The sequence below is a fragment of the Sprattus sprattus genome (genome assembly GCF_963457725.1).
Source record: "Sprattus sprattus genome assembly, chromosome: 5".
NCBI classification, from domain to species: domain Eukaryota; kingdom Metazoa; phylum Chordata; class Actinopteri; order Clupeiformes; family Clupeidae; genus Sprattus; species Sprattus sprattus.
The window spans coordinates 16,731,180-16,744,602 of record NC_137924.1 but is presented as its reverse complement, the minus strand read 5'-3'; the positions used below and the strand labels follow the sequence as shown (position 1 = coordinate 16,744,602).

The window sequence follows — 13,423 nt, the reverse complement described above, 5'->3', positions numbered from 1 at the left end:
AAAAAAATTTTAACATTTAAAAATATATAAAAATAAATGCAAAGCCATGTAAAAATGTACACTTGTAGTCCAACTATTTTCCTTCATAAACTTTCGGACAACATAATAAATAAAAGCACCCATGAATTTAATTTAAAAAATGGAAACATTACTAAAACAACTCTATATGCGGCGGAGAGAGCAAATGCATCATAACGTGTCATACCGGTGAAGGTAGACCTTTCTTCGCTCTACTGGTTTGAAGGCATTTGCAAACAGTATGGTTATTTGTAGCATACTGAGAGTAGTGTTGCAAACAGTATGGTTATTTGTAGCATACTGAGAGTAGTGTTGCAAACAGTATGGTTATTTGTAGCATACTGAGAGTAGTGTTGCAAACAGTATGGTTATTTGTTTTCTCTCGAATGTACTTCATGTCTTACAGATTAAATGTTTTCAATCCTGATAGAGCGATGATACTCTGCAAAGAATGGCAGAAGATAAAAGCCAAATCATATGAAATAATTCTGCGTTGGATGTTAACTTTGGTGGACTTAATTTACCCTTGTTAAAACCAGAGATGCCAATGATACCTGATCCTAGCAGTTCTGCCACTGATCAGAACAGAATTGCCTCGTCAAACTCAGTGAGTTGCCATGGTTTCCTTCAAAATGTACAAAAACTATGTTGGAATACCATCAACTTCTGCAGATGATTTACCATACACACAGCCTAGAAAAGAAATTGTGTCTGTTTGGCAAAGAAGTTTAACATACCGATATCAGTGCCAAAAATGACTGAAAATCGCTGTTCTTTTCATTTTTTTTATTAATCATTAACAATTTTAACCGCTATTTTTACTTTTTCATATTTACAGTATTGCACTTTAACTGCACATAATTGCATTTCAGTTTAACTGATGCCTCCTTGATATTCTAAATTACAAAATTGCAGTTACCCTTTCTCCTTTTAAAACGTGTCATTTGAATGCCTTTGTGATGACATGAACACCCCCCCACCCCACCCCCCCAACAAAAACACACCCTCACCGGTAATCCCTTTTCACCCCCCACCCCCCCAACAAAAAAGTTTTCATATTCCTTCACCCTCCCCCTTTAAAGAAGTAGTATCTTCTTGCAGTGCGGATTGTAAACTCCTTAAACAAGACCTGAAGTGCAAAGGCTATCATCACTTCTATTCCCAGGACACAGCACAGTATAACGAACGAAAGCCAAAGGAAAGCCAAGAGGGAGACTCAAAAGCAAAGCTCTTCCAGACATGACCAGAAGAAAATACAGCAATATAACGTTCCCAAACAAACCAGAAAATATAATCAGAATTATAATAATTATAATAACAATAACAATAACAATAATTTACCCCAAAACTAATATCTTTTTTTTTTCATTTTGTGGGTTTTTCTTTTTTTTACACATGGTGTTATTGCTGCTTCCTAGCTCTGTCCACAGCAACAACAACAACAAAAAAGAAAGAAAAAAAAGAAAATGGGTGTCTAAAAAGTTTGCACTAGATGAGAAATATAGTGGGAAATTGTCATGGCAGTAATCAAAACAATAACGAGGGCAAATCTCAGTAAGAGTGGAGACCAGCCCCAGATGGTGCTTTTCCTCATGTGAGCACATGCACTGAACCGTGAGCAGTGACAAAGAACACAGTGGCCGGAGGTGAACATGGAGGCCATTTTTTGTGTGTGAATGTGTGTGTGTGTGTGTGTGTGTGTGTGTGTGTGTTCTGTGTGTGTGTGTGTGTGTGTGTGTGTGTGTGTGTGTGTGTGTGTGTGTGTGTGTGTGTTTTGTAACGTAATCGAGGGCATCCAAACACTCCAGAGTCTTGCCATTACATACACTGTTGGCTCAAAAGCTCAAGCTTTGTTGCCCGCTTGTTTCATTCTTTTCATTTTGTTTTTCTTTGCCCCCAAAGTTTGTTTTTGTTTCAGTTTCGCTTTGCTTTTTGGTAAAAAAAAAAGTCTTCTCATCTCTTAAATGCAGGTTTGTTCAGACAGACATCCAGAGATGTTTGTACGGTCCTGGGGTTGTGATGTGAGACTGGAAAGGGTTGAGCCACTGGCCTCCAAGAAGTCCTGCCTGTTGGGCGAAAAGTAAAAGGTGATTTCATTGGTATTTAAGGACCCTTTTTTCTCTCTACAAGTGGTTTGTTTTGGCAGCTGGTTTTTCTTTTTGTGTCTTTTGACAATTTTCTCTCTTTCCCTCTTTTCTTATCCTTTTCTCTCTCGCTCTCTCTCGTTCGCTCTCTCTTTTTTTTCTCATTTTCAGTCTCTTGTCTGTAGTTTTGTTTTTGTTTTGCTTTTAAACTGTGAGTGTCACGGCCCCCTTTTTTCACGGGCAACAAGTCTTTTGTGAGAAGCAATTATCAGTTCAGAGCGACGAGAGAAGCCCGTGCAGGGGGGGTGGGTTTGGGGGGAGGGGGGGGTCAGAGTCCTAGCGCCTCGGCGTGTTTCCTTGCCTTGAGTCGGAGGTCGGCGATGCTGGAGTTCTTGCTGTTGCTCTTGGCAGCAGCCACCGCCGCAGCAGCCGAGGCTGAGTCCGGCAGCGACGCAATTGGTAGTCCGAACGGTGGAGGCGGGAACATCAGGTAAGGGGCGTGGGCGGCCAGGTGCGGGTGGAGGTGAGGGTGGGAGTGGGCGATGCCCTCCAGCTGGAGCTGAGCTTGGACCTGAGGGACAGAAAAACAAACATTGAGTTATGTGAGCCCAGGTGTGTGTGTGTGTGTGTGTGTGTGTGCACACGCGCATTTATAAGAGAAAGATGGAAAGAAACAGTTTGTGTCTATGTTAGTTTGTATGCTTTGTGTGTGTGTGTGTGTGTGTGTGTGTGTGTGTGTGTGTGTGCGTGTGTGTGGTGTGTGTGTGTGTGTATGTGTGCGTGTGCGCGTGTGTGTGTGTGTGTGTGCGTGTGAGCGAGAGCGAAAATGACAGTGAAATAGTATGCACATGTGTATATGCCTGATTGTTCACTACGTTCGCTACACATTAATGTTGATCTTACCACAGTTTTAAGATCATAGCCTGACCGGTTCCAATCCCCCCCTGAAGGTCTCCATAGGCTCTCGGCTAACTGTATGTTTTGAGTGAAAATAATACAACACTCAAACACTCTGTGCATTCTTTTTTGATGTTCCACTATTTTCACGTAATCGAATCACACAGTCCGCTCACACAGTCGGAGAGGCAGAGTCAAAGGAGCCTGTCAGGTCTAAATCCAAACACATTAGGCTGACATTTTCCATCCACCCTTGAAATTGCACATCATCTCCTAATCCTAATTATGGATTCAATTGCATAAACAAACAGCTTTGCACCACAAATATCTGCACGTATACAGCCATAAATATTTATCCAGATGTATTTCAGAGTAGCCTTCGGTGGGGAGGGAGTAGAAAAGGCAGCACAAGCAGAATAAAATATCAAGTTGCACTCAGTCGGCGTAATTAGTACGCAGTAGTGAAAACTATACATCCCCCAGACTTCAAAAGCTTCAAGATCTACAGGATGCTTCTATTTTCTCTCCTGTTTGAGAAACATCACAGTACGGTGAGTATATTATTATTTTTTAAAAGAAAGAAAAAAAAAGTAAAGCATGTTTTGTTTCCATCCAACCAAAATAAAACTCCCGCTTCGGTTGGTGAGGCATAAGTGGAGCAAAAAACCTCTTGGTTTCATTCCGCTGTGGGAACAGGCCATTTGCAGAGAGACTGGCACCATTTGCTGGTCACCAAATTGAAAGCTGCAGTGCAAGTATGCAGTTCATTTCTGAATGACTTCAACCCGAATAAGTTCTATATAAAAAAGAGCGTCTTTGATATCAGCTTGGGTTTGAGAGAGGCCTTCTAAATATCACTACTGACAGTTGCAGTCTACAGCTCATGCGAATCTTGGCCTTGGCATTTTGTTAAGTTTTGACTCATTGTGTTGTTTCCAGTTGCCCCGTGCTACAAACTTCATTTGCCACAACACTACATGACAAACTGGCGTTGCTCAAAAGCTGGGGAGATCTCTGAAATCCTGTTTGTGTTACTGGACTCGTCCCATCACCTCTCTGCATGCCAGCAGGCTAAAGTAGGGCGTGGGGGATCACAGGGTGGTAGGGGGGCAAAAGCTACATACTTGGGCCGTGGCTGGCACTGCCCGGCCCCCTGAACAACAACAGGTGCTGGGCATTCGTTGTGCTAAGACGAACACGCGAGGAGAGCTGATTTACACCATGGCCTAGTGCTGCTCTGTATGTAAACTCCACACTCCAGTCCTGCCAACGAAGCTCAGTGCCAATATTCATCAGCCCCTTTATTCCCCCCCGCCTCTCCTAATCTCTTTTATCTGCCCGCACATTGCACTCTCTGTTAGCTTAATTAGGGCCTGCTTCTTCTTCTACTCTTTGGGGGTGGGTGGAGGGGAAGGGTTATGCAGACGGTTCTTAGTCAGTCGGTATGGTCGGCTTCTAAAACAGATACAGCAGATCAAATGTCTTTCCCTGCCTCTAATCTTGCTCGGCTATCAACAGGCCCTCAAAGTGAAAGGTAGGCTGGGGTTGAGCCGCACCACACACACACACACACGCCTACACAGACACACACACAAACATTCATATAGAGACATAAGCACTCACACAGGCACACACACTCACACAATTTATCTCGATAGCTCTGCTCCTCTCATACATACACGTGTACACACTGCCACCAATAACAGCCACTTCCCCTTTGGCCTCTTCACACTCTTTTGAATCACCAGTCCTCTGAGCAAACGCCTATGACAAACTTTCTGTCTTTTGCTATGCACTCACATTATACAGTGGAAATAAATAATAAGTTCTGTTGGCTGCCATGGAAAGTGGTGAAACATAGGCTGAATCATGCATATAAGCCCAAAAGTAGCTCTCCTGCCACTCTTGCATCAATTCCGTGAGTATTTCATAAATACATATATATTCATATTCCCTGTGCACCTCACGGGGGTATGAATTGCACATGCGCATGTGTGCCAGTGAAAGCAACTGTGTGTGTATTTTCGTTATTTTACGTGCGCGATATTAAACATAAACACATTGGTAAGTACTCGTACCTGCTGGAACGGCATCCTTAGGGCCCCCATGTTGACATATGGCGCGACTCTGCAGGCTTCCAAGTGACTTGCCGTTCCCAAAATAACGCCTGGAAGCAAACGTCGAGAAACAGCGGTATAAATGAGCGGGAGGGTATTTAACACTGTGCAGTTGGTGTCAATATATAACATTTTTGACCCATAATACTTATTGATTTCAAGTACACGACATAACAGAGCTCATTTGCTGCGTCCTAGGGGGGACCAAAAAATACAAGGGCTTTGTTTTCCATAATTCTCTTTTGAAGACTAGCTCGTGTAATACTCTGGAGAATATAGCGGTGAGCATTTAGAGCCGGACCGTTAAGTTCAATCGATTAAAATAGGCTCATAGAAAATCTACTGAAAATAGTCAAAGAAGAGCACCCACCAAACCCACCTTTGTGCATCTGATTCTCTTGTTTTCGACACTTCGCTCGTCTGTTTTGAAACCACACCTGAAAAATGAAAGAAATTATTTTAATCAAGGGTCTGAACAACATAGATCAAACAGGGCCAACACTTAATAGAGTAACAATAGTGTATGTGATTAAAACATCTCAATCGTTAGATTATAGATTATTTTATATTTCCTTTTTATACAAACATATTTTAATGACGCCTATGATTTGACTATGTTCCCAAATAGCCAGTTGGCTAAGCCTGGGGTTGATAAGAGACCACTGGAAAACGAAGCACTCATTTTCATTCAAATGGTTTGGGACGTTTCCTTTCATTCGGTTCATATTAAAAATAATCGCATTTAATACAAAATATCGTCCTTGTGATCAAAACACACGTGATGGAACTCCGCCATTGCCAGTTCAGCCAAAACATCTTCTAATCAGCATGTCGTTAATTGTTATTAGCTTTATTCCCTTTGGGGGAGTTCATTATCATCTTCGCCCAACCTTTTTAATGATTATCATTTACAGTGGCCAAATTAGTAAGTAGATGGACCGCAAAGGGCAATGTTTAATCATTCTAGGTGCCGGTCGCCATTATGTGCTGCGGGAATTTCGTTCAAAGCATGTCCAAGGAAGTTCGGTAATACGTTAGTCAATAACATGTACATTATTGGACAATAAGTGTTAAGCCGTGGATTATTTGTCAACCTCAGCCTTTGGAAGCGGGAGTGCGTGCAGGCCGATTTCACATCAATTACGGCTATTTTTAAACCTGCACGCTTGGGAAAGGGCGTCTAACGCATCTCGCTTTGAAACTTGTGATAAATCAAATACAGAGAGAGATGGGAGCGAGACAATCGATTGACAAAAATGAATAGTTCGCCTCCTGATGTTGCTATTATTGTTGGAGTGTTGGCCAATTATAGTTTTTAAATTACTGATTTGTATTATCAGTAAAAAAAAGATTTATAATTATTATTATTGTTATTAGCATTATCGTTGTCAAAAATGCTGTATTTACATTGGTGTATTTGGACTACTCTCTTGTTGGAAATGAATCAAAAGAATTCAGTCTCCTGATCGATTCCAATTATCCAGGAGCATGCTAAGCAAAGTGAGCTACACTGCTTTAGACAGTTATTTCTTCATTAAGGGCCACTCAATGATGCGTTTCTCAAATACCCTAATCTGATTTCCTTTTGATTTGTATTAGAGACAGTGAATAATGACATTTAATTTAGCTCTGCACCAGAAACCAGAAAGATATTAGTCGTAATTGAATTACTGCCTGCTGCTCACTAAGGTCTCATAACTTTCAATTAGATTCTTGACAGCTGGTCGGTGTGGGGTTTCTGTTGCACGACAAAGTACAGGTTAATATCAGCTATCTACAGCATGCTGTACAATTGACTTACAATGGATTTTCGGTTTAAACTGAAATATGTCCCTTGGCTACTGACATGAAATGTCGCAGCAGAAATATTGGAAATAAGGGAAAAATGCACAACACTGGTACTGATGTAAAGATGCCCGTTTTTAGGCGGAGAGCATTTTTCCCGTTGTGTTTTGGGCGTAGTGTTCATAGAGTGTTCGGTCACCCCCCTCCTTTAATTTGATTTCGAGTCTGCCTCTAGAACGACATTTTTAAAATGTTGCGCTTGCAAGCTGTCAGACAGACTTCCAATATTACTTATTCTTCCTATTAAATTGCCGAACATGAGGCATGCCACGGTAGGCGTTACATTAGAATTGAATTATTTCTAATACATTTTTATGGGAACAGTATATCAAGCCAATGGCAGATATTACAAAGATAACGCCGGGGAAAATGAGGTGAGTGACATGAGAAGGTGTCCCCCGCAGCAGTAGCTCAATCTCTTCATTAATTTTAATGATGTGGTTAGATCTATCCGCAGCACATAAGCAACTTTTCCTCTGAATTTAGCGCCTGGAAGAGCCAGGGGAGGGGCATTGCAATCCACCTTCACTGCTGCAGTTCAACCGTGCATCAAATTGGCAACGGGTACAAACAAGTCCAGCGTTTATTTGACTTTGAAATAAACACGTGAACAGAACAACAGCAACTCTGTCAACGCCTGAGCGGCGAGAGATTAACCGGCAAGAGCCACGGTGCAACATGGTCTATTATACATTTTCTGCTGCCCTTCACTTTTCGTGCATTATTTTTCACACTGTGGGCAATATCACCCAAAAAAAAATTTACGTGTAATGTGTGTTATCCTTCCGTAATAATTGGACTTACTAAATTACATTACACATAGTTTACATTAAACATAGACGGTTACTTTTATTTGTTCATATGATTTTTGCTGTTGTAAATAGTACCATTACTATCTGTATTACTATGCTATTGTTAGGTAGGGTATTATTGTCGCTCTTCTTTCTGAAAGAGATCAATAATATTCAAATATCAATAAGAGTCTTTCATCCTCTCTCCAAATAATGGCAGAAATTGGTATCCAGTAACTTTTAGCCTGATGTGTGTTGTGCACCAAAATTATTTAATTCTGTATGCAAGGGCCCGTATGAAATATAGGTTACAGAGTGACTCCGCCCTCAAGTCACAGGCTTCAAAACAGAACATACTTTTTGAAATGACAGAATGTCATAAATAAATTGAGTAAAGGCAAAATTATTATTATGGTCACAGATAAACTATTAGTTTTGCATTTACGGTTAAGTCTAGCATATAAACTAAAGTTACATAAACTAAAGGCGATATGAGGGTTCACTGTGACATTTTCAATTTTGTTTTCCTTTCGTGGACTAATATCACTTCATGCAAATTGTCCGAGTCACAGCGAAGTGTAGGCCAAGAAACACGTTGTACCTGTACGCGGGCCTCCGACAGCCCAAGCCTCTGGCTCAGTTCCTCTCTCATGAATGCGTCCGGGTAATGCGTCTCATCAAATAGCCTCTCCAGCTCGTTCAGTTGTTCCAACGTAAAATTCGTCCGGCTTCGTCTCTGCTTCAATTTGCTCTGTGCGTCCTCATCCTCGGATTTGACGTCCTCTTTCTTGTCTTTGCATTCATAGATCCCTGCGTGAGGAAATGCATACAGTCTGAAAATGCTGGCTTTGTGGACACGGGCAGGCCTAATACGCAGAAGACACTTAGGAACTCAGAGTAGGCTATAAAGAGTCCGAGTCGGTTGAACAGTACTGGGATTGGCCTGTTAGCCAGTTCGGTGAGGAGAGGCTCATAAACTGGTCAATTAACACAAATGAAAGTGAAAGGTCTATGAAGCCCTGATTCAATTATGAAATTAAGAGAAAGAATACAAGGTCCTTCCTGTGAGGTCCTGTTTACGTTAAACACTGTCATTGTTCATCCAAGTGCTATAAATGCATTAAATATGCAACAAAAACAAAAACAAGTTTATATGTTAGATATGCGTTTATACTGCTACCAGGGAAGTATTATCAATAATTCCTGGGTCATTCGTGTAAGTCCTGTATCACGTTCAATTGCAATATTATTTGATACACCTCTAATCTTTTATATTGTCTAGTTTCAAGGAAAAGATGAAAATGAGAAAAATACATCGCTAACTTTAGACACCGAAGTTTAAGAGAACTGCAAGCAATAACACAAAATATTTTCATTAACACCTCATGCATTTCATAGGCCTATAACTTGATTTGTATCAAAAGGGTCGGGTTAAATTATCTATTAGATTTTACATAGTTTTATAGTTATGACATATTTAATAACGGGTTGATATTTACTCACTTGTAGAAAGACCATTTTCAACAGTTTCTCCAGACAAATGTTGACAACAGTTGAATATTGTGCATGCATATGATATTGTTTTAAAAGTAGGCCAAATAGGCCATGTGAAAGAGCGATGTCATAAGTATCTTGTTATTATTGTCAGTGCTATTATTATTATTATTATTATTATTATTATAAGGAGTTGTAGTAGTAATTGTTGTTGTAATATTAAGAAAATAAATATGTTATTTGCAAATACAAATTATTGCTTGGCGTGAAATCATTTTTTATCTTGTTTTTATTTCAGTTTTATTAATTAATAAAATACAGTTCACTGACTCATTATGTCCATGCTCAGCCACAAAACAAAATGTACAAAATGACCAATACAAGGGTGTTACACGTCCATATAGCCTACTACATCTAACCTGTGAACTAAATTTACAATAGAATGATGGTCTTGTGAGTCTGAAAATGCTATCATGCAGGTTACCTGTATAGCCACGTTTTGGCAGAGTCTAATTCAGTATTGCATGGCTAAAATATGAGGCCTAATGCTTTGAATAGCAGGTAGCATATGCCAAACGGCCATCTACGTGAAATAACCGTAACATTTAATACAGTAGGATGGTAAAATCGCTTAATCCACGACGCGACTCAAGCAATATATTTCGTCAACACAGTTCTTAACAGTTCGCGTTTACCGTGCACACGTCAACGAGCCAGCAAGACAATCGCTGAAATTTTACAACGCGTATTTCTGAAGAACGGAACACCGAAATCATATTCACCACACTGTAAAACGACTATTTGAAAAGGATACTATGTCTCCGTTCTTCGAAAGCACATTTGTTAAGTAATGTTAACCATAAATCACCAGTTCGCTCAGAAAGAATAGTTTTGGGATTCCGCTTTGCTATGGAATGGAACAATTTAGCCGCGTCTAACTTACCTTCAGAACCCCTTGAAACATTAAACTCCTTCAGTTTTTCCTTTTCAAGATCAACGTGGTCCTTGAATAGATGCACCGGACAGTGGTTGCTTGTTTCAGTAATGTCCTGGAGGTTTGTCTCCGAGTTCCCCAGCTCCCTGGCTCTCGCCAAGCCACTCTCCAAAACTTCCCTGTACGTGATAGTCTCCTTGGTGCTCTCCTTGGGTTTTTGATCGAAAGATTTCGAGACGAACGCCGTAAGTTCTTCCATGGCTGGCTTTCAGTGGTCCTGCTCACAGAAATCCACTTTAAAATCAGCTAACAGTGATTGTCTGTTCTTTTATTTGCTCGCTCTGTAGTGAACACGGCAATATAAGGGTGTAGAAGGTTAGATCACTCCTGCTGTTATGTCTGTGTTTTTGAGATCACACTATTTATACATGGCTACCTCGGCCCAGCCCCCATCTCAGTGACTTGAGCAATTACGGGCGGCTCTGCCGTCTGAATTCAACTTTCAGCAGCTTTTGCTGAAATCAATGCAGCAATGGAGTCCGCTAATATAATTACGATTCATTAAGATGCCTGAAGTGGCGTGTGGCGAAATGGACGGCAGATATGGATATTTAATTAAATCTGCGATAATTTCACGAACGCAATTATGAGATGTGCATTTTAGCAGGGAATTATCGGTTTTGCTGTTCTGGCGCATTTGTTCGAATTTACATCGATAAAATGTGATTATAAACAAGGCGACGTAAACCTTGGCGACCATAGGGAGGCAATGTTCTGATAAATTGTCAACTTTTGTGGAAATAATGAAATAATATTTTTGATCAGTCTTCTTGAAAATTGCATGGGCATGTTTCAAGGTAAGGCACGTTACATTCAGGGATTCTCCTTAATGAGGTAACATCTATCACAGCCTAACTAGCTTAATAATGCATAATATGGATATAAATAATAAAATAATATAACCACAAATATTCAGGAAAGTCCCAAATATCCCAAACAGCCAATACCATTAAAGCCTGTCTATCTTTACAAGAACTGCTCCTGTCTTGGACCTCTCCATGTTTTAATTAAAAGGACATAACGTGTATATGTGTAAACAAAGCATGTCTGTCGAAAACGCTCTTCCTTTCCTTCTTTTCCTGCTGGATTTCGTAGGCAATTGAATTTAAGATGTCGGCCTGTAATTCATTCGCATATTTTAGATAAGTATGCCAGATATATGGAGGCTACCTAAATGGCAGAAATAGACCAAAGGTAAATGCAGGAGTAGCTTATAGAATGTCCATATTAGCCGCTTTGCGTTTCCTTATATGGACTTAGTTGTTTTTGTTGATCAGGTTTTGAAAGGAGACTTAAGTCACATGCAATTTGTTATATACACCTCATAAAAGAGTAATAACTGCTAAACTGAGTGTACATTTTGACAATAAGGTTGAACTAGCAAATCAAAAATGTCCAACTTTATTTTTAGAAATCAGTGTTGATTATATGGGGGGGGGGGGGGGGGGGGGTACGCTGGGGGGGTACGCTTTTGACGCGTTAATCTTGATATTTAAAAATAATGTATTTACTGAAAATCTGCATAGTGAAATGATAATATATGCTATTCCTGTGCAACAATAGTCTATCGGAATAAGAATGGGAGTATATCAAAATAAATACTGCAATACCTAAAGCAAGTCAATAATTGCCGTGTTTCAAATGAGACATGATTCAAATATTCCTCCAAATGATAGTGCCCCTGCCGGATCAGTGGAGCGATAAAGGGCCGAATCAGAGGGCTTGTCCCCAGTGTATACACTAAGCTCCATGGTGTGAAATCACTCGTGTAAACCTCACTGATGACGTCTTTGATAGCTCTTCATCTGTCCTCGACCTCCACACTGCGCTCAAATTTTCATGCCTCCAAACATTTAGTGAATTGCGACCTCACTGTCAGATAAATGTCTGTCATTTCCATTTCCCTGCACACATTTGGTGTGTTCTGTTTATAGTCTGTGTAGGTTATGTTCTATTATGTGACTATTTAATGTAAGGTTTGCAGGGGAGATTGTAGCCTAAACCCACATTTTTACACAGTGCTGCCTACTTCACAGTCTTTGTGAACTTAATTCTTTAATGACCTGAAGTGGGGTTCCCAAAGCCTTCTTAACTGTGCGTCATTCGTAAGCTATATGCCTTAAATTATACCTAATGTTTCTAAGGTATACTTTTTAATAGATACTTTCGTGAGGTTGGCATAGACCACGCTTAGCTAGACCTTAACAGTTTTCATAGAAAACGAAGGTTTAAGAGCCTAAAAATGTTGTGTTAGTGTTTGGATGTATGCACTGACTGCGATGTAAGACCAATGTGTTGCAGTAGCCTACATGTTTGGCATCATTAGATAAAAGAAAAAGAAAAAAATACATAAATGAATTAGAGTGCATTTTTAATCCCTTGCGAATACAAACCTACGAGTAACTTCTAACCCACAGTCGTCCTTATTTGGCACCTTATTTTATTTTGACTTGCAAAGTGTTTCTTTTTGATGTTCTTCTTATAATGGTCACCTGCGCTCCAATCTGAGTCATGTCCATCATCCTCATCCCACGCATGCTCAAACCTACGTGAATGACAATAATCTATTCCAGAAACATGGACTCAGCCACTTAGGGTACATGGAAGGTTTCTCTTAAGGGAAACGCATCGAAAAGTAAATAATATTAGTAACGTATATCTTTCAAGTTTAAAATGCTAACCCTAGAAAACCCCATCCCAGAAAAAAAATATTAAAGTCAACCCACACGGTTGTGTAAACCACCGGAATTATGGACCTATATTTGTCTTTTCTTAGGTCTTTTTCGATATAAGTGCGATCTTGGTGTCTGTGACACATTCAAAAAAGGCTCACGAGTTCTTAGACGTCCACAATATCCTATCTATTTGGGCCTTCTCTTTGACTCATGCTACATTAGGGGGTTTCTACATATACTACACCAAATAATTGCGGAGCTTCAAAGCGGCCCGTACAGATGTCTGAAAATTACTGAGTATATAGGCCGATTGACGTAAGTATCCACATGTGGTTCCCAATCAGCAACAGCCTCGGGGGTATCGGGATACATGAGTGCAAATCGACAAGCAATGCTCTTCTGCTACCCCTCTGGTGTCGCCGTAGTTTAGTGGCGAAACATCCTTAAAGGCATACGAATCATATTTCAAACTCCCAGTTATTGCCAGCATCCCTCCCACTCAGTATGC

The 13,423-nt window shown here is 40.3% G+C and overlaps 1 protein-coding gene across 1 annotated transcript; it reads right to left on the bottom strand.

Moving 5' to 3' along the window:
* Positions 1-1,994: 1,994 nt before the first annotated feature.
* Positions 1,995-10,439, bottom strand: shox (shox homeobox; the record flags this gene model as incomplete). Its single annotated transcript, XM_080838825.1, has 6 exons — positions 1,995-2,084; positions 2,464-2,673; positions 5,078-5,166; positions 5,496-5,553; positions 8,354-8,562; positions 10,190-10,439. 6 exons carry the CDS (start codon positions 10,437-10,439, stop codon positions 1,995-1,997), a joined length of 906 nt encoding a protein of 301 aa, XP_080694951.1.
* Between the last annotated feature and the right edge of the window lie 2,984 nt (positions 10,440-13,423).